The sequence below is a fragment of the Archocentrus centrarchus genome, chromosome 18 (genome assembly GCF_007364275.1).
Source record: "Archocentrus centrarchus isolate MPI-CPG fArcCen1 chromosome 18, fArcCen1, whole genome shotgun sequence".
Classification (NCBI taxonomy): domain Eukaryota; kingdom Metazoa; phylum Chordata; class Actinopteri; order Cichliformes; family Cichlidae; genus Archocentrus; species Archocentrus centrarchus.
The window spans coordinates 23,277,895-23,298,822 of NC_044363.1; the positions used below are offsets into that span (position 1 = coordinate 23,277,895).

The window sequence follows — 20,928 nt, forward strand, 5'->3', positions numbered from 1 at the left end:
ATGTGTAAAGAGTGCTGCAAAAATCAAGGCAGGGAAAAATAAGAGCATGCATGACTGCATGGAAATTATTAGCAGACAAAGATGATCTAATTTAGGACAAGTTGACAGAAGGATGACTGGACAACAGAAAGTGTGTCAAAAATTACCACCAGGTTATGGGCAGACTCCTTGACATTTCTGATCAATGAAGCAAGTTTACTGTAGGGCAGGGTAGTGGAATTTTGGGGGGCTGATAACTAATATATCAGATTTATCATCAGTGGGTTAAGAAAGCTCCGAGACAGCCAGGATTTGATGTCGCTTAACACTCTTGTATACACAGTTTACAGTAAAGCCACAGCAACGCAGAGTATATGCATCACTCCCAGTGATAGCCAGAGATTTACTGCAGTCATAAAAAAAAAAAAAAATTACTCTGCTATGCCGTCACAGTGCCCTCGTTCATGGAGCTGCCGGGAAACTGTCAGAGTTTCGTGCCAGAGGATTCTGCTTAAAGATTTCTTTGCCATATCTGAGGCCATAAAAAGTCCAAAGGTCACACAGAGGAAGCGATAAAAGGATTGGTCCAGCAGCAGGGACCGTCCAGTCTTCAGCACCAGCAGAGCTGTACCACCGACAGGTGAGACATGATGAACTCACAGTTTATGTGTGATATAGTGTGTCTGTGTGTAGCTGAGGTCTGTGTGAAATGGTTTAAATTGAGAAAAGAATGTCATTATATTGTTTTCCTGAATTCGCTGTTCATGTCATTAATAACTGTTTTGCACTTAGACCTGCTGTTTCTTTATGTCTGTACTGTAGATACAATTTTATTTCTTTTTTTTTTTATCTTTATCATAAACCTAAAGAAGCCCTGATAGGTAAACAAAATGGATTTTTTTTTACTTTTTTTCAACTTTTGGTTTTGTTTGTTATTTGTTATTGTTATTATCATAAATTCCAATTTTATGATAATAACATATATATATAAATAATAAACATAATAAACAATAAACATAATTAAATATAATATTGTTTATATATATATATATATATATATATATATATATATATATATATATATATATATATATATATATATATATATATATATATATATATATATATATATATATATATATATAATTTTTTTTTAGCATACCAAATTATTATTCTAAACCAGTTATTTGTCATTTGGACTTCTCTCATTTTAAAATGGAGTACTGTTTTATTACATTATTCATACTTTCATATTTCATCTTTTTCATGCCATCTGTCGTTTTTTCTCTGCAGTGAAGAAACCATCATGGAAATGAAAAGCATCCTAAAGCGTGAGAAAAGTAGGTGTTTTTCTTTCCTTGTGTTTTATAGTGACTTTTTCCTGCATATCTGATAACTAATTAGCTGTGTAGGGTGGATACTGTGTGGACTGATACTGTATCAGCCCACACAGTATTTTAAAGGCAGACTTTTAACACCAGACTTTCAGCTTCCAGCCTCTGTTGGAAGCCTTGACCTTTTATTTCCTTCTGCTTTTCTTAGTTTGGTAATCAGTCTAAACATATAATTAATTGAGACTTAATAGAGCTTCTCTTGACTGCTGCAGAGGTGAGCATACTGCTCACTGGGGAGGATGGCAACACCACCCAGAGCAGCTCCATCGGGGCCGTACGCTGGACCCTGCCTTCCCTTGATGAAAGCGCCCAGTCTCACAGCTCGGTTCCCAGCAGGCCCACCAACCCCAACAGCCTCGTTAAACACTCACAGGTAAACCACACACCTAAAACATCTTTTCCCTCTGTTACTCCGTGTATGTTTAAGCTGTTTGTAAGTGACCCTCTCTGTCTACTGCAGCACCAAACGCGTCAAAATGACCTGAAAAATCTCCGCAGCCTGCAGGAGTGTGTGCAGTTTATCCAGCACTGGAAGGAACAGGTGGACCAAGTGTGCAAGGTAGGAACTGGCAGATACATATTAATGATTTAATTAACCTAATCATAGGACTTTCAGAGGTAATGCAGACAGAGAGGTGCTGATTGTAAGAAAAAGGGTTGTCTGCTCCTCAGGCAGGACAAAAACTCAGGACAAAAGTCATCAACAAATCACACCCAAGGATACTGATCAGTAAAACAAAATGAGAAAATCAGCATATGGTTAATTATTTCACTCTGACTGCATGTGTAAAGTTTGGTTTGTCACCTATACTCGTCCTTGCTTTCCACCTTTCTCCAGTGTATCAATACATCAGGATTTATGAGTGCACAGATTGAATAACCATTGCCATGGCAAACTATTTACTGTTCTTGAAGACAAACTCTGCTCGGGATATAGCTGGGTGTATGGATGCTGATAGCACAGCTGTTTATTGACTCTTTATAGGCCTGACCCTTCACCTAATAGCATGTATAGGATGGGCATTACCTTGACCACCTGACACATGCCAAAGGAAAACTCCCACTCTGTGACCCACATAGTGCAATTAAAACATTACATGTAGCAGTGTTTTTGTTAAACTAACTGCCAAATGAGAGGCATGTTTTAATCTTCTCTCTGTAATTTAACGCGTCTGGCACAATCTGGTGTGTTTTAGCACGGCGCTGTGGATCCGGAGGAAGGCACCAAGAAAGAGGCCCAGAGTTCACACAGGCATGCTGAACACAGTCTCGAGGAGAGCAGGAAGCTGATCCTGCAGTGGGCCGATGAGCTCCACCATGTTGACACGGTCAGTGTTTACAGATGCTGACCCTTCAAATGCTCATCAAGGGTCAGCAATTTGACCACAGCTGCAGGAGTGAGAAAATTTTATTCTGACACACAGCTGTTAAAATCTAACAATGTGCTCATTGATTCACCACCATTAGATCCTGAAGGAGAGGCCTTGGATATCTGAGAGTCAAGAACAGGAAGTTAAAGACAAGGATGCCAATGAGGAAGCACACATGAGGATCATGGAGTGGGCAAAGGAGCTGCAGGAGGCGACTGAGGTAAGGACGGGGTTACAAACCACAAACTAAATACCAAAAAAAAAAAAAAAAACCTACTGGAAAGGTTTTTTATGTTTTACTATTACATCAGCAACTGTTTTGTTGGTGTCATGTGGTTCAAAGAAAATGGTGGCAATTCTGAAGCGAGCATTTATTTTGTGTTGCAGAGATTTGGCGTTCAGAGCGAGGAGCTGGGTAAAATGCTGCGTCTGCTGGGCCTGAAGAAGAACCGGCTGGTCAGGCTGATGCCTCTGCTGGAGTTCATCACCTGGTCTCTGCTCAAAGAAGGAAGCATGGTGAGAAACCGCAGCATTTTTACCCGATCGGCCCTTAAAAACAGCCTCAAAATATTCATTTTTACACTGAAACGTTGCCACGAATTTGAAAATGAATTGAAAACATTGGCAAGAAGTTTGAAGCAATGTTTGAAGTATTTTGAATATAACACCCCCCCAGCTGTTAATTCCTGATGCCATGCAGCGCAGTCGTGACCAGGTTATGAAACAACTTTATGCCGTGTGTGATCGGAGTGAACTCTGCTCCTTTATTGCACTGGTGTATCAATAAATGAACACTGTTTCAGTTTATAAGACCCTAATCAGGCTCTGCCCTGATAACATACAAGTCAATGTCCTCTGTAAATGACAGGGCAGTCTGCAGATAAACTCTCACCATGTATACAGATGATTGTGTGTTGTATTTATCACAGCATTTATTGCAGCTGGTGCCTGGTTTGATTTTATCAGTTTCAGATGAGGCTCAAATAGTTCACCTGCAGCTTCCAATACTACTCCTCGTTCTTGAGCAGAGTTATTATGCGCTGACTAATTGTGGCAAACCTTACATACTCATAGAGAAACAGAAAGTGAAGGAATACAATGCAGTTAATTTTTTTTAAATATATTTTTCCCCAACAGAAAGTTGTTCCACAGTTATGGCTGCTGGTAAAGCAAAGGTCCTGGGAAGCAGGAATTCCTAGATACATCCCCAACTCAGGTGGGTATTTTAAAAATGATAAGAAAGCTTTTATTATTTTCTGAATATAAAATATGCTTCTGATTACAAGCTGTGAAACTGGTGTTCCTATCTTTGGAGACTGCAGATGCAACTATTCTAAAATCTCTGCATCTCTGTTTTCAGTCTGGAGCTGGATCTGCAGCGCAGCAGGTAACAGCAGCCTCAGCTTCATCTTCAGCCCACAAAACATCCAAAAAAAGCCCCACGAAACATGTGGTTTAATGAGCTTTTTTACTTCTTTTCTTCCAACAGCTGATGTGATTCTTGATCCCATGACCAACAACCCGTGGCTGCTGCTTTCAGATGACCAGCGTAAAGTCCAGGAGTCCCACGTGGTAACAGAGCTGCCTCACAGCTCCCAGCGCTTTGATGACTGGCCCTGCGTGCTCGGCTGGGAGGGCTACAGCAGCGGACGCCACTACTGGGAGGTGGACATAGCCAACAACGGCTACTGGCGCGTGGGCCTCACCACCGCTGACTCCAAGCGGCATGGGAAATTCCCCATGACGCCAAAGCGGGGCTACTGGGTGCTGTGGCGCAGCACGCATAAATTCTATGCCTGCAGCAAGCCAGAAATGGAGCTTCCCCTCAGCCTCGTGCCACGGCGCGTCGGAGTCTACTTAGACTACGACGAAGGCCAGATCTCCTTCTACAACGCAGAAACCAAGACCCACATCTACACCTTCACTGGAACCTTTAAAAAGAAGCTGTACCCTCTGTTCGCCCCGATGGATGGTCGCACACTCATGACCATCATCCCGCCACACAAGATCTCAGGAAAATGAGAGAGATGGAAACTCTCACTGGATAGAAACCTTTTCTGGACTTTAATTTGACTCAGCCCTGTGAGGTCTAAGTCCTCATTGGTGATTACCCTGAACCTATGTGATTTTGTTTTTTGGGAGTTTTTGGCTTTAGAAAAATTGTCTTCTCTTGGAAACCAGGAGACAACGCTAACTGAGATGGATCAAAATAATATTTTTATTTTTAACACCCCCCCCCCCCCCCCCCCCCCAAAAAAAAAAAGTCCTTTTTGATTTTCTCCTAAACACAGGGTTAGGGCTGGCTGTTGTGTCCAATGACAGCTCAGGCTTCACAGGGTTCCTTGACTAAAAGCCCAAAATGCGCAGGAAGATTTTATTAAAAGAAAAATAGGTCATTGGTGAAATTAAAAATTTGTGCTCTGACTTTAAAAACCAAATATTTAAAATTTTTATTTGCTAAGTTTGTCTTAAATGTTCATCTCAATTATTACTAAAAAAGGGTTTTAAATATTAAAAAATTTAAAACTTCAGTTCAAGTGCTAATGATGTTTAAAGCAGGAAGACTTTATTGGTGTTTCCAATCGTGGCACTCTACACATTTCATTTATATATTTCAGAACAATTCAGGTTTTTAATCGATCCATAAAAACAACAGTATCTGTAAAACTGGGTGAACATATATATATTAAAAACATTAATAAGCCAGAATAAGCTGACTCTGTTCAAAACTGAAGGTAAAGGCTGAAAAATGCTGCTTATAGTTCAACACTCTGCCGCTTCATACATGAATGCACTTTATGATACACTTTCAGATCACAATAAATATTTCACATCAATAATTCAATGTCTTTTATTCCTTTCTCTGACTTAGGTTTTAGAGTCATATGTAGCATTTTTTGTTTACCTTTTGAGTTTTGGAAAACTGACTTTGTAAACTGTAAATAAAGGTTTAAAATGTGTGTCGGTACTCCTTCTTACAAGCCCACGGCCCGTACTCTTCACAGTCAGCAGCGAATAGGCTCCCGCCTCCCCTCAGGTCCGCACAGTCCCTGTGATCACTGTCCCACTCCACCATCACCCTGTGAATCACACAGAGGGAGTGAAAACCTGACAGTAATCAAAGCAAACAACACACCACAATAAACCTCTATAAGCTGTAAATATGTTACATAAATTAACATGTATACAGTTACGTTACGTACATATTAAACAAAATATTTTTTTCATTTTGTGTGTAAATATTTATATGTCTGTTTATAATGTATATTGTATATTATATATGTATTTTTTTTTTTACATATGTATGTTACATATGTATATGTATGTTACAATATTGTAATAAAGACAAACTCAACCTATTGCTCTATTTGTGTGTGTGTGTGTGTGTGTGTGTGTGTGTGTGTGTGTGTGTGTGTGTGTGTGCGTATGTTTATAATACCTTGTGGGGACAATTTTCCTGACATATACTACGTTGTGGGGACCAATTGCTCCTTGTGGGGACTGGAACCTTGTCCCCACAAGGGGAAACCCTGTTTTTGGGTCAGGGGTCAGAGTTAGGGCTAAGGTATGAATTGAGTTTAGGTTAGGGTTAGGGTTAGGTATGTGATGGTTAGGGTTAGGAAAAGGGTAAAGGTAAGGTTTAGGCTGTAGAAATGAATGGAAGTCAATGGAAATTCCCCACAAAGACAGCAAAACACACTTTTTTTTAATTTGATTCCTGGCTGCTGCATGCCAAAGTATCCTTGGGCAAGATACTGAACCTCCAGCTGCTCCCATGCGTTCATGTGTGTGTGTGTGTGTGTGTGTGTGTGTGTGTGTGTGTGTGTGTGTGTGTGTGTGTGTGTGTGTGTGTGTGTGTGTGTGCTGGAGGGTGCACAACATCTTTGAGGACAGTGCACACCACTAACGTGGCCTATTCACACTTCTGCCCTCAGGTAGGTGCTACAGCAGTCAAAGGCAAAAAGACTCAAAGAGTTTCTGCCTGCAGGCCGTCGCACTCAGCGCTGCTCTCAGCACCCGCTCCATCACCCATGCTGCCTGTTACTGTCCTCTGCGGCAAAAATATTCTGCAACTCAGGTTTTAAATATCAGGACTTTTTAAACTAATTTCTTTGTTTGCACATTTTCTACTTGTACTTTCTTTTTTATTTTTTATTATTAATGTGTGGGAAGGGAGACAAAAAACAACATGTGGCTGAGATATTTATTTATGGAAAGGCATTTGATATCATGATAAAAACTGTATTTAAGAAACAGTCAACAGTTTGTGAAGTTAAATGATTGTTGCTTTTTATGTGTGGACATTGCTTGTGGTGTACCCCAGGGGTCAGTGTTGGGCCCTAAATTGTTTAATTTATACATCAATCACATGGGAGTGTGAAAGTGTAACACCAAAGTGTTAAAAATGGTACTGTTTGCAGCGGATACAAATATTTTCTGCTCTGGTGATGATTTGCAGCATTTATTGGAGGAGATGACTACTGAAATAATTAAAGTGAAGACTTGATAAAACATATTGAACATGCCAAAGCAGGCATCAGATAGTACATCACTCCATATTCTCTTCACTGGTTTCACCTTATTTAAGCTGTTGTGCAGAGGTCTGAGGCCATAACTTTAAAAGTGTTTTACATTTACTTTTTTTTTTTAAGCAGTTTGCATTATTGCAGGTTACAGGGATCATACAAGATCACTATTCTGACAGCTTGGATTATTGAAATTTGCAGAAATTTTGTTTAGAGTGAAAAAAATAATCATCTACCAGGAAACAGTCAAAGCATTTTGAGAGCGAGAAGGGAGGGAGTTATAAGTTAAGTCGTTTTGCAGCTTCAAAACTGTGAATGTGCACTTCAAAATGAGGCACAAAGTATGATCTTCATGGGATACAAAGATAAAGAAGATATCTGATATCAGTAGATGTCTGTGTAGTAACTTCAGGCTTATTCAGATGTGTGGGGGTAAAGTTATGGAGTTATAATGAGTAGTAATAATAATTTCTATTTGGGTAGTGTATTCTGTTATTAGAGCTGCGTCTATTATTGTTGTTGAGGTTTATATCAATGAGGAAGCTGGATAAATATTAACTTATGGAGAAGGGGTAGAAATGACATTATGGAAACTGAATCAGAACAGGTGGAGCGATGCTGGAGTGCATTTATTTTTATTTTCTATAGTATTTCTTGTCCTTTGAATTTCTGTATATTGCTCCCATGATTGAAATAAATAAAAAACAAACAAACAAGCAAACAAAAAAAACCTCAATATCATTATAAAGAATAAACCACTGTATTTAGTTTTGCTTGCTTGCTTTTCTTTCTTTTTATTTTTTTTTACTGTGATGTCACAATCCAGCCTCCTTCGGCCTGTCCTCGAGACTTACGGCATGTAGTGCTGGATGTCTGTCCCGTCCCCCCACAGCCACTGACCCTCTCGCTCGGCATCCGTCAGCCCCATCCACAGGAAAGGAATCTGGGAAAACTTCGTCATCACTCCCTGAATGAAATCCTGCAGTGGAAGCAGCATTCAGATTCGTGTTTGGTTCACATGTTACTGCCATCTGTGGCTCTTTGATCATAAAACTGAGACATGAATTTGTTTGTGGATTTTAGGTCAAAATAAAAACTAACTTTATATGAAAGTTGAGGTAATATATATATATATATATATATATATATATATATATATATATATATATATATATATATATATATATATATATATATATATATATATATATATATATATATATATATATACACACACACACACACACACACATACTGTGTGTTCAACCTTGACCCATTTTCCTTGCACTGGTCTTGGCCTTCAAAGACAAGTGCTGATACCAGAGAGCTGACATAACTCACACCTAGCTTCCACCCAGGCTGTGCCATATTACTGGTGTAGAGCCACTTCTGCACTATTTACTTTAAAACATGTCCACAGTTCAACAGTGTTCTGTAGCAAAACCCGGGATAATTTCCTTGATTTGACAGAAACCGTGGCATACATCTGTGAATTGCTTGTGGTAGCCCTTCACAAAGTTCTAACTTTTGGCCCAGCGATTGTGGAGGTTTTTTTTAAACACATTTTTTTGTCAGTGGAAAGTGAGAATTCGCACCACACCAGCGAAAAAGAGGTGCAAAGCTCCAAAGTTGGAATTGCTGATATGAGCAGTTATTTGTGGGATTTCACAGATCAATTGGCTCAGAGACTCTGTCTGCCCATATTTTCTACTTATTTGAAACTATCACTGAAAAGGGTTTTATGTCATTATTCATTTAACAAAAACGAAACCTAAAATGCAGAAGCAGTGGGTGAAAAACAAAGCACACACTTACTGCTTTACACTTACTTCATCACACTTAACTGATTAACCGATCATCTGCGAGTGTGAGCGCCTCTAGAAAAGCAGAAGTTTGGGCAGTTTGCAGGTCTGGAGCATTCAGGTGTGTGTTAACATAACACCACAATCTTCCCAGGAGTGGATATCCCAGCAAATTCACCCCAAGGTCAGACCGTGCAGTGCTCATATAAACTGTAAAAAACCCAACAGCTACATCTCAGACTCTGCAGGCCTCAGTTAACATGACTGAAAACTTAACGTGTGGCCGCCAGGAGAAAACCTCTTCTTTCAGTGACACCTCAGCTTAGATTTGCAAAGTTGCATCTGAACAAATGGCAAGACTTCTGCAACAATGTCCTTTGGACAGACGAGACCAAAGTGGAGATGCTTCACACATAGTGCACACCTGGGCACCTTGCAGTCATTGAGTCGACCACAAACTGCTGCGTATACCCGAGTATTCTAGAGTCAAATGTGGGGAAATCTGTCTGACAGCTAAAACCTGGCTGAACCTGGATCATGCAACAGGACAAATCTACATTGGAATGACTGAAAAAAAAGAAAAAAAAGAATTGACCAGTCAAATTTTAGACCTCAGCCCTGATTGAAAAGTTGTGGTGGCACCTCAAGAGAGGTGTGCATAGAAAAATGCCCACGGAGGAACTCAAGCAATGCTGTAAAGAAGAGAGGGCCAAAATACCTCCACAATGATGTGAGAGAGAGACTGATAAAAATCACAGAAAATTAATATTTCAAGTTTAAAGAGGTTCTGATGTGTAAAACCTCAGCAAGTAAGTTCATTTTCACATGACTGTGAACCTCTACAGGGGGCGTTACCATCTCTGCAGAGTCTTTGATCACAACCAGGCTGCTGTTGTGCTGCTGACAGAACTCAGAGCTCTCATTCCACTGACGATTTTCCTGCAGTCCAACTGAGAAAAAGTAGCAGTGACCCATCCACCACAGCCAGTTATCAGGACACAAACTGCACCTTGAGTCTCCACAGAAAAGGGAAAGGAACACTGATTTAAGCATCGGATAAAATCCCGTAAGAACAGGAATGGTTTCATCACAGCTTTCAGCACTCCTGTGAAACACATCACAAATGTGAGCAGAAAGCTGCAGTGAACACACCACTCTGACAGATCACCTGTGTTTGCTGTATGTGAGATTATGTGAATCACCTTGAGTGACAGTGTGAAGCATGAGGCTCACATCACGGAGCTTTTTTTGGCACTGCTGCAGTTGCTCCAGCAATTCCTTCGTTGACATCTGATCTGCTTCAGGTGCTGATGTCAATATGACTGACAAATGAAATTATCAAGATAAATAACTGTTGAAGCTGAGCACTGTCCAGCTAAAGGGCCACTACAAGCAGGACCACGTTATGAGCCAAACATCATCTCTTCCAAACCATTTTGGAGGCAAATTCTGTGGATTTTACTTTTTTCCTAATTTAAATTGAAAGCCAAAATCTACTTTGGGATTCATTTTATTATTTTAAGTTACTTTAAATGCTGTAATCAAACTGTAACCAGTTATCTTATAATAAATGAAGATTGAAGTATTTTTAATATATATATTTTTTGTAAGAAATGTGAAGAGAATAATATTAGGGAGGCAGTGAGTGTAACTGCAGGTTTACAGAGACAAACTCACAAACAGCAGAAAACATCGCACATGTAGCATTTACATACACGCATATTTAGACTCACCAAATAAAATGAAGGAAAAAAGGAGTCCTGTGATCAGGGTTATTGCTGCTATAGCAAAGACCACTCTGACTGTCAGATGACAGGTTTGAGAGGATCCTGCAACTGTAATGAAAAAAAGAAAGATGTGTGCACCACCATCCATGGTTAAGAAAAACAGCCTCACAGCATCCAACCAAGTCAAGAACACTCAATGAGAGTGTATCAAAGTCTACAATCGGGAGACGCCTTCATGAATGGAGATTCAGAGTTTACAAGCTGCAAATCAAGGTCAGTTTACACTGTGCCAGAAAATATCCAAAAGAACCCGCACACATCTGAAAAACATCTTTGGACAAATGAAACCAACTTGTACCAGAATGATGGGAAAAGAAGCGTGGAGGACAGAAACAGCTCGGGATCTGAAACACATCACATCGCCCGTCTAACATGGTGGAGGCAGCATCATGGCAGAGGCATGTATGGCTTCCAGTCAGCAGTGTTTTAGTGACTGATCATTGAAGCACAGGGCTGCATTTCCTGCTCAGATTCAGCCAAATGCTGAGAAACCGATCAGACGGTGCTTCACGGTGCAAATAATGAGCCAAAGCAAACTGTAAAAGCCATCCAAGAGTTTCTCAAAGCAGATAAATGCAAAATTATTTGATGAACAAATCGGTCACCTGATCAAGAGGGCGTGCTTTACAGTTACTGAAGACAAAACTGAAGGCGGGTGCAGTATAGGCTCTCTAGGGAGGAAACACGGTGATGTTCAGGGGTTCTAGATTTGAGTCACTAACTGCAATGGATTTTCACCTAAGTACTAAAAACTGTGCTTATATTTAAAATTATGTTAGTTTGTCCAATTACTTTTGAGCCTCCGAAAATGGGGAACTGTGTATAAAAATGTCTATAATTCCCCAAAAGTTGATGCGAAATCTTTGAAAAGCCCCTCAAATTAAATCTTACAATCCACCGCGGTGGTTTGCAGATGCAAAACTACAACAATTGTGTCTTTGTGCAGCAAATCATGGGCCTGTCAGCTGCTGAAAGCATTTGGGAGCATAATGACAAAAAAAAAAAAAAAAGAAGAAATTCAGTTTCAATCAAGAAAAGGAGATCATTTCACTTTCTAGACTGCAGTAACAGGTCACCTTAGTTCCCAAGAAGTTAAAGGAGGAAGAGATCTGTTCACACTGAATCCCATCCTTTTGATTTTTTGGGGGGATTTTTTTTGGAAACAGGTTTCAAAGAAAGAAGCAAATACTTTTATTTTTAATATTCACTCATCACATTTAAAAGCTTTCCCCTTCATTACTGGACAAACTATTTTTATGAAGCAGTTTACTGCCAACTAACCTGTAGGCATTTCCCTCTTGCCGTCCTCATCGTGGCGTCTTGGTGAAGACTCCATGCTGCTGCTCGATCGTAGTTTTACTTCAGCATTTGCTCATATTTCCTTCTCTCTGATACTTCTCATTTCGTTTTTTTTTTCTTCTCATTTTCACACTTTTAAACAAAATGCGATCACTCCACCCCTTCCTCATATTGCGGTGTACTTTCTTACTGTAGAGCTCTAAAGTTATTACTCGCTCACTGTGGAGGAAGCTGGCCGCACAGAGTAACAGCTCCCACACAGCATGAGTTAAAGCGCTAATAAGAAGACCAGCTCACACCCTGGAAGTGTTACAGACGCTACATGTGCCCATGCAGAGTCAGCACAAAACATGAAGCTGTGTGTTTTTATCTGACTCCAAACATCTGCTGCTCAACTTCTCGTTATGTCACAGGGCTTCTGCTCTTTGCTGTGGCGATAAGAGGTGCAAGAAGTGTGCGTTTATTTGTCGCTCAAACACTCTGGAGAAGGGGAAGTGCATGACTGCATGGAGAATTAAGAGAAGTAATTTTATTCTACATATAATTACTTTTCTTTTTTTGGTGGTGGTGCTAAAATCTTAACAGGTGGATAATCTATAATCTGTAATCTGTTTGGAAATGTAATAAAGTTGGGAAAAGGACACGGGGGAGCGCCTATTATTTATCTTTGGGAATTTGGCAGCTTGGAAGATGCTGTAAAGTGGGATTTCACCTTAGATAAATATTGTTTTTAGAGCAACAGAATCAAAAACACAGTTAGCGTTGAATGTATTTATTAAACACATCAGTATCATATATGCTGTTTATCATTTTGGTCAAGACAAAAACAGAAAAAACAAAAAGTCATGTTTTTAATAATGATTATTTCTACTCCCTATTAAGAAAAAAAATCTATAAATGAATATAATTGCACAGATAGCCTTTATACACCACTGAATATCACAACAGAAAAGTAGATGTACATGTTGATGAAGTACAATCTTTAAGTTTTTATGATGAAACAGCGCTTCACTGCTGTATTTACAAGCAGAAATAGAGACTTTTATTCATCAAAACAACACAGCAAACAGTTCCATACCATCACCAACACAAACGTGAAACAAAAGGAAAAAAATGCCTTATTTTGATTTTTTTTTCTTACTTAGGTCTTTTCAGCTCCCAGAAGATGCTATCATTCAGCTTTTCGAAAAATTCCTTCAACTGCAACAAAACACAAAGAGAGTCACTTTTAAACCAACACACTTTTAAAGGAAACACAATGCTGAGATGTTCCTTTTCAGTGGCATCACATGTCAAATCTCTTTCAGTACAATTGGCAAGTCAAAGTGCTGTTTTTCCTAATGTCCACGTGATGACTGACCTACCTGTTCAAACACAGCATCCCTCGTATTGGCATCATCACAGAGGAGGGGAGAGCTCGAGGTGCAGAGCATTGACAGACTGATTTCCCTTTTGTCTGGTTCTGGGAAACAAAACGGAGACTGTGAGACATGCAAATAGAAAGCTAAAGCCCACAGTGGCATGCTTTCATTCATGGGTAAAATTTTGCATGAGCTGGAATAAATCCTGTCACTGATGGTCAGCTGCTTTCATGACAGTTTTTCACAGTTCTTTCTCTCAGCCTGCCTCATGAGTTCCCACTTATGGTGAGCACTTCTCGGCTTTTCTTCAAATTTTGGGTCACTGAAAATTATGATTTTATAATTTTCACGATATGTCCAAAACTTCTTAACTGAAACCAGAAAGGACTAAGATAGATTGGGCAGCTGCGGCTCAGGAGGTAGTGCAGGCCAATCAGAGGGTCAGTGGTTTCTATTTGACCTTTTGACCTCTACTCTGAATTTGACCTTTCTTGTAGAATGAAATCTGCAATCTCTGTAAAGCAAAGTTACATAAAGCTTATGAATATTTTTCTTTTTTGTGCATTGAGGTGGAATATTCCTGAGGTCCTGTTTCTCACATGGCGACCAATTAAGTTCTTGACATTTACCAGACTGACTGTCTTAACTAAGTTGAATTATTAGTGTTATTATTAGAATGATCATTTTATTGTTGACTTTTTTCTGCTCCTGAAGTGGGGAATCCTAGAAAATATTCAGAAATCACCAGTTAAAGTGATCGGTGACTGTCACCTTCTCTTCAGTTTGCCATAATACAGACTCTTCTGGTAGCTAAACAGGAGTATTTGCTGTGTACCAGGCACACCTGGGCAAAACAGAACTGATCTCAGAAGCAAAAAGCAGGTGAGAAATTCACCCACCTAACTTTACTGGAAATCGAGTGTGCAAAGCTGTCACAAACAGTGATTCATCTAATATATGAAACAGTCTTATTTTGTTTACCACACAATTCTCCTTATGTCTTTTTTTCTTCTGTGATGTTGAAATAAAATAAAAACACAAGGGTGTACCCTGCTTCTCACCCAATGACCCCCCCCCCCCCCCCCCCCTTCCCAACCTGCCGCAACCCCGAACATAATAAGTGGAAGGGAATGGATGGATGGATAATATAATAGATTGTGGGTTTTGTGCAGTTTCACACATTAATACTGTAACTCAGACTATTCTTGGGAAGCACATCAGTAATAGTGAGCGTGCATGTTGTTTTACCTTTGTGGTCTGAAAATCTTACCTGTGCATTTTAAAGTGTTTGCTGGATCACTTTGCCGTCCATCAGCCACTGCACGCACTTCAAAGGAGTAGTAAGTCCCTGATTTCAAGCCATTAAACGTATAATTTTTTTCACTGGTTAGACTAGACCACCTCTGACCCCAGAAGCTGGAGTTGAGTGTAACATAGTACGTTGGTGTTAATGAGTTAGCAGGTGCGTTCCACAAAAAGGTGATGCTGTCTTTTGTAAACTGAGTGGCTTTGGCATCAGTAGGAGGGCTTGGCACTGAAATCAGAGAAGACGGAGAAAATTAGAAATCGATGTATGGTTATTATTTTGCAGTCAAGTCAGACTCATAAAATAATCTCATCCTCACTGCTTTGCATTCCATAAATCAAAATTTCAACTTACTCAGAAATAACTTGAAATTTTGAGATACTTTGTGACATTGAAATTCAACTTAGCCCTGCTTGGCAGTTAATTATTTATTTTTTTCTCAGCAGCATTAACAGGCTTCCATAAATAGATTTGCCTTTTTAGAATAAAAGTTGAGATGTTTTAAACCAGTAAACATTGATTGTGGCAACCAAAAACATGTCTGAACACAAAAAAGGGCAAAAGTGACTCACGGGTGAATATGGAGGCACTCACTGATGAGCTAATAAGATTTCCACTCACTGTGCGGACTTCCACAGTGTAATTGGCAGCATTCTTCAGATTAGCAAAACTCACTTTGTTATTTATCTCTGTTTTAGTTTGTTCATGTTTCCCATTCAGAGAGAGCGTGATGGTGAAAGATGTGTAACTACTGTTAGGAGGTGTCCAGATAGCCTCAATGGAGTCCGCCTTTGAAGTCAAATTCAAATTTGAAATCAGTCCAGGAGCTACACAAAAGACATGCAGTCAGATTAGAGGTGATCAATGCAGCACGACAGAGTTCCTGTTTATTTGTTTCTCTGCATCAGCAAAGAAAAATCTGCTTCAAAACAACGAGAAAAAGTTACTTGTGTAGTTGTAGGTGGTTTGGGTTTCTCCCAACCTGGTCTCAGTCTTACTGAGCCGTACTGTCACAAAGATGCGTATCTCTGCGCCTGGTGGCAGCCCTGTTACAGTCACTGACGAATTTGTTACAGTTTGTTCAAACAATGTACTGTTAAAAAGAGAAACTGTTACTAAAGTTCACAACTAAAACTCCACTCTTCTTTTCATACAGATTGATGATCAGTTCAGACTGCAATCAGACTGCATAAAGGGACAGTTTATCTCAAAATCAGGAGCTACTTATCACCACATCACTGCACACAAAGAAGCACGTACCCAAACATGCCAGGAGGTTAGTGCCAGTGATGGTGTGACAGCATGTAAGCCCTTTGGCTACGCTGCATGTAGACAGCAGAAGGAAAATAATTCCCACTCACAAGAAGGTTTTTTGTTTTTTTTTCTAGTAACAAGGTCATGATTTTTGGAAAGAGACATTGCTGCTGAAATTTTTACATGTAGTATTTTTCATTTAATCATGAATTATACATTTTTTTTGAGTGGCTTCGAGCACCAAAAAATTGGGCAACTCACAGCGAAACAATCTGTGTGGATAAACAGCACTGCAGACCAAAACTATTTAATCTGATTATTTTATTCCAATTTTGATTTTGAGGCAAAAAGTCCATCACAGTGTGAGAAACATTAAGCGATCACCAACTATGTTCACCCTTATGAAAATCCACTATGGTTAACTATGGTTTTTATGGTTACTGCAAAAAAACCATAGTTAACCATAGTGGATTTTTGTAAGGGCAGACAAATATGTGTATATGTTAATACAGTGTGGCTGGTCATCTGCAAATACATACTCATTACTGCTGTTTGTAGCTCTCACAATAATATCCGTGAAGTCTCCCTTAGGTGTATCCCATTTGACCACCAATGAATCATACGTGTTGTCTGATACTATCAGGTTGTAAACTTTATCAGGATCTGAAAGCAGGAACAAACAGGTGAACAGACATAGACACAGCATCACTGTGTTTACTGCCAACTACCCCCAGGAAAACTTTCCAGGTGTCTCTCATTTGCCTTTGCTTATTTGAATTTCATATCATGTTAGCAAGAAATGACGAGGTTACGACGAGCTGAAAAACACTTCCTGGCTTAGACATAAAAAAGGCTCTTCGGTGTCCTTTCCCTCGTTTTGCTCACACGTTACACTTCCTGTTCAAGTTCTCTACTAAAAAGCAGAGAAACAGATATGAATGTTACATATGTGGAAAAGATATATGCGACAAAGAATGAACAAAAGCTCACTGGTATAATTTGAGACGGACACACTGTCACTCCAAGTACTGCTGTCACTGACGCCTGAGATGATGGTGAAATTATAGAGGGTTCCAGGTGTCAAACCATCAACCTTTTTGCTGTTTGTTTCCACAGTAACCGTTGTAGTGTTCATTGTCCAGTTAGATGGTACCAACTCGTAAGTCAGTTTGTAGAAATCCAGGTTTCCATCTGGTTTGTTCCAGCTCAGAGAGACAGATCCTTCTGTCACTTTAGTGATGGTCAGGTTTGTGACTTTGTTAGGTGCTGGAAAAAAGGAGACATGGCCAGTGTTTGTTACTCTTTTTTCTTTCTTCATGAATTTCTTTGTGATTATTTTGAATTTTAAGATGATTTATTAAGCTGATTTTAAAAAGAATGTTTAAAATTATCAATTAAATGTTAAAGTGAATTTTATTCATGTAGTTCCAAATCACTAAAACAGGCTTCTAGAGGCACTTAAAATACGAGTTCTGGACGGACTCAAATATAAAGTATGGTTTCAAATCTATTTAAATTCATGTGCATTTGTGTAAGGCCTGGGAGTTATTTAATAAAAATGTTTTGCATCAAAAATCTTTGACTTAAATATTTAAACTTAAATATTATTTGTGGCCATATCAGGTGTTACTCAATTTGTAAAGTATAGTCTGAATAGTCTGAACACATTTTTTTGGTGTTTTCATATCAAAATTGTTCTCATCCATCTAAAACTCAGGGAACTATTTCATTGCGACCCCCCACCCCACCCCACCCCCCGAGGTGAAAATCCATGAAGTAGTGGCATCATATTTATTTTTATTTATATGCATTTTAAGGCCTTATAAACCTTCCCACTCTCTTATTAATAGTGTGCACTGTACAATCTCACATTGGCAAACTTAAGTATATACTGTACTTTATTTAATTTTTTTTAATATGTTTGTATTAACATTTTTTTAAAATTTCTATAACATATTATATAAATACCTATATATCGCAAAATCCCGCAATACTGCAATAAGTGAACTGTGATATAGTGAGGGACGACTGTAGTATAGTTTAGCAGTAATGTTTTATTCTTGGATTTAACCTGATTCTTCCTCTGTCGTCTCCTGGAAGAAGAGGCGCACAGATGACATCTGTCACTGTCTTACTTCTCTAGCATAGCTTTGCTGTGACTTTAAAGCTATTAATGTGTTAATTCATGCACTAACTGTTCACAGAGGGACTGCATGTTGTATACAGTGTAGCAAGTCTGAAAACTCTGTGTTCTTGTATTTATTAATGATAACGATGTGCCTCTAGGCAGTAGCAGACCTTTGTCCCAGGTATATTATCACGCCAGTGTGCCTCTGGGCCCTCCACTTCTTATAAAACAGCAGATCTATTAGCAGGTGAACAGGCGCATAAATGAATCTAACTTTCTCGAGTCAGATGAAACTCACTGGTGTAGAAGCTGATGCGCGCTGGGTTGAGGTCTCTCTTACACTTCACAGCGAACACCTTGACCAAGTAGTTGGTGCCTGCTGTCAGGTTGGTGAATTCATAGGTCAAATTATGGGTGGTGTCCTTCCATTCTTTGGTTTTATTTTTATTTATGAATTCTGTGATCTCTACCCAGTAAGAGCTGATATCACCAGGTGCGGGTGACCATGTCAGATTGGCACCCTCAGAAGTTTTATTGGTGACGCTGACTTGGCCATCGAAACGATCTGTTTGAAAATAAGATGGAGATTATTTCTTAGGCAGCAACATGAAGGACACAGAAGAGGAGTGAGATACCAAAATAAAATTCATTCTCCTACAAATGAGTGTTTAAACTGTGTTACTATAGTAATAAAGTCTCCTACATATAAAAGCAAATAAGGAAGATTTATGCTTCTTTTAGCAGGAAAGATAAACTGAACATTAACACAGAGATTACATTTCTGAGGTTATAAAAATGTTTTAATAATGGATAAAAAAAACACTTTGAGTCAATGAATGTTCCTATTTTTATGTTTGTATGTGGTTATAGTAAAGTTAGGCTATCTATTTCTGAATGCATGGTGCTGTGTTTGGTTTGTCTAATACGCTTGTCTAGGCCCACATCATTAAAAAAAGACCAAAAAACTAAAATGCCAGGTATATAATTTATGCATGCAACTATAGGTGCTTTTCATGATTTTGCACCCAACATTATCAGGATTTGGATATTTGTCTGAATTTAAAATATTATCTAAAAAAAACCAAAATCAATCATCTTTACTTAAATCTGACAAAGTTGCTAAATTGTCAAAAAAAATTAGGTGATTACAGTACCAGTCAAAAGTAAGTGTGTTCAGACTTTTTGACTGGTCCTGTATATATATATATACACAGAATAATGTATGGCTTTAAAAAAAAATCAGTGTGTACAATCCTGTAAAAACGAAGTACACCCGATGATTCAGTTAGCGTCTAGAACCACCTTTAGCAGCAGTAACTTAAAGTAATCATTTCCTGTGTGACTTTATCATCTCTCTCTTTCACATGACCCAATTTCAGCCAAACTGCAGCGGTCAGACAAATCGAATCATATTTGAATACTTTGCAGTACAGAGGAGTTCATGGTGGACTCGGTGACTGTAAGGGGCCCAGTTCCTGTGGCTGCAAAACAAGCCCAAATCATCACCAGTGCTGTGCTTTATGGCCAAACATCTCCACTTTGATCTCTTCTGTTCAGGATGTCTTGTGCCTTATTTAGATGCAATGTTGCAAACCTAACCTGTGCCACTGTGTTCTTTTTTAGAGAAAAGAGGCTTTTTCCTGGTGACCCTTCCAAATAAGCCATGCTCATTTTTTAAATTATACTATCATAAACTTTAATATTTAACATGCTAAGTGTGGGCTGTAGAGTCTGATGTGCAGCACTTTTTTCAGTTTCTGACCATTGCCCGGTCCTTGGGGTGAATTTATTACACACCTGAGCCCTCCAGACCTGCAAACTGCCAAAATCTTTGCTTTTATACAGGTGCTCACACTGGCTGATGATCAATTAATCAAGTGCATTTGATTAGCAGCACCTGGCTGCTACTTACTTAGTTTTTCACAGGACTCTATGCAGTCCTCACCATGGAGTGCATGGATGCACCATGTTAACTTGCTTATGTTAGCTGCTAACACAAGTGTCTCATGTAAATACAGTCACTTCTAGAGCCAAAAAAAAAAATCAAGATGACTAAGGTTATCAGGCTTCAAAATGGCAGGCCACAAACCAGTTAGTGACATTAAGGGGACAAATTGTGGGTATATGTAATAAACATGTGGAAACTGCATGTAGAGAATTATGGGACAGGATCATTTCAGTTAGTGTTGTAGCAGTTCCTTTCAGGCAGAGGGAGACCTACCTTCATAACAAATGAAAGGCAGAAGGTCCAGGCAGTTCTTTTCAATCCATGGCCCAAAGCTGAGCATGGCAACACACGAGTCTTCAATGTAATTGGCACCATTACTGTCATCATCTTCGGGTTCTTTGGGTTCTTTGGGCTCCGGCATAACTGACCGCTGGCACTGTGCTTGTATTGGCATTTCAGTGGTCGTCCAGGGTGCACTTGTGGTGAATGATGAAGATGTTCTTTGAGTTGTCATGGTTTGGCCAGCGACACTGGAGAAGCTGGTTTGTGGTGTGTTTTCATCGGTGTTTTCCATCAGATCTGTGAAGCTCGTTGCAGTGTTGGTTAGGTTTTTTGTTGTGCTAAAGCTTGTCGTGCTGGGGGTTGTTGCCGGGGTCGTTGTACTTGCTGGGCATGTACAGGCGCAGCTACAGCACAGGGTTTTTTGGGGGGGTTTTGGGTGAGGTTTAGGCAGCGGCCAACCAGGGTACCAGTTTTGGAAGGCTAAGGGATCCC

The 20,928-nt window shown here is 39.4% G+C and overlaps 4 protein-coding genes across 6 annotated transcripts; 1 reads left to right on the forward strand and 3 right to left on the reverse strand.

Annotated features, from left to right (window-relative positions):
- Window positions 1-1,285: 1,285 nt before the first annotated feature.
- Window positions 1,286-4,765, forward strand: LOC115797561 (zinc-binding protein A33). Its single transcript, XM_030754161.1, has 9 exons — window positions 1,286-1,319; window positions 1,586-1,746; window positions 1,834-1,932; window positions 2,570-2,701; window positions 2,841-2,963; window positions 3,131-3,259; window positions 3,881-3,959; window positions 4,104-4,130; window positions 4,233-4,765. The coding sequence occupies exons 1-9, from the start codon at window positions 1,286-1,288 to the stop codon at window positions 4,763-4,765; spliced, it is 1,317 nt and encodes a 438-aa protein (XP_030610021.1).
- Window positions 4,766-5,303: 538 nt separating this feature from the next.
- On the reverse strand, window positions 5,304-12,472 carry LOC115797304 (CD209 antigen-like protein E). 2 transcript variants are annotated; one of them, XM_030753845.1, is made up of 6 exons: window positions 12,140-12,472; window positions 10,805-10,906; window positions 10,274-10,393; window positions 9,927-10,087; window positions 8,124-8,248; window positions 5,304-5,823 (listed from the first exon to the last, which is right to left on the reverse strand). In XM_030753845.1, the coding sequence occupies exons 1-6, from the start codon at window positions 12,192-12,194 to the stop codon at window positions 5,694-5,696; spliced, it is 693 nt and encodes a 230-aa protein (XP_030609705.1). In that variant the 5' UTR covers window positions 12,195-12,472; the 3' UTR covers window positions 5,304-5,693. The 2 variants fall into 2 exon arrangements, with proteins under 2 accessions (XP_030609705.1, XP_030609706.1); XM_030753846.1 differs by lacking the exon at window positions 10,274-10,393.
- Window positions 12,473-13,208: 736 nt separating this feature from the next.
- Window positions 13,209-16,761, reverse strand: LOC115796598 (fibronectin-like). Of its 2 annotated transcripts, XM_030752964.1 has the most exons (5): window positions 16,618-16,761; window positions 15,397-15,651; window positions 14,789-15,052; window positions 13,522-13,619; window positions 13,209-13,357 (listed from the first exon to the last, which is right to left on the reverse strand). In XM_030752964.1, exons 1-5 carry the CDS (start codon window positions 16,619-16,621, stop codon window positions 13,295-13,297), a joined length of 684 nt encoding a protein of 227 aa, XP_030608824.1. In that variant the 5' UTR covers window positions 16,622-16,761; the 3' UTR covers window positions 13,209-13,294. The 2 variants fall into 2 exon arrangements, 1 of the variants encoding a protein (XP_030608824.1); XR_004021319.1 differs by lacking the exons at window positions 13,209-13,357; window positions 13,522-13,619; window positions 16,618-16,761 and adding an exon at window positions 15,772-15,970 and having other exon boundaries at window positions 14,809-15,052.
- LOC115797085 (uncharacterized) lies at window positions 16,718-20,928 on the reverse strand. The gene is made up of 4 exons (XM_030753560.1): window positions 20,428-20,928; window positions 18,505-18,771; window positions 17,232-17,344; window positions 16,718-16,741 (listed from the first exon to the last, which is right to left on the reverse strand). The coding sequence occupies exons 1-4, from the start codon at window positions 20,726-20,728 to the stop codon at window positions 16,718-16,720; spliced, it is 705 nt and encodes a 234-aa protein (XP_030609420.1). The 5' UTR covers window positions 20,729-20,928.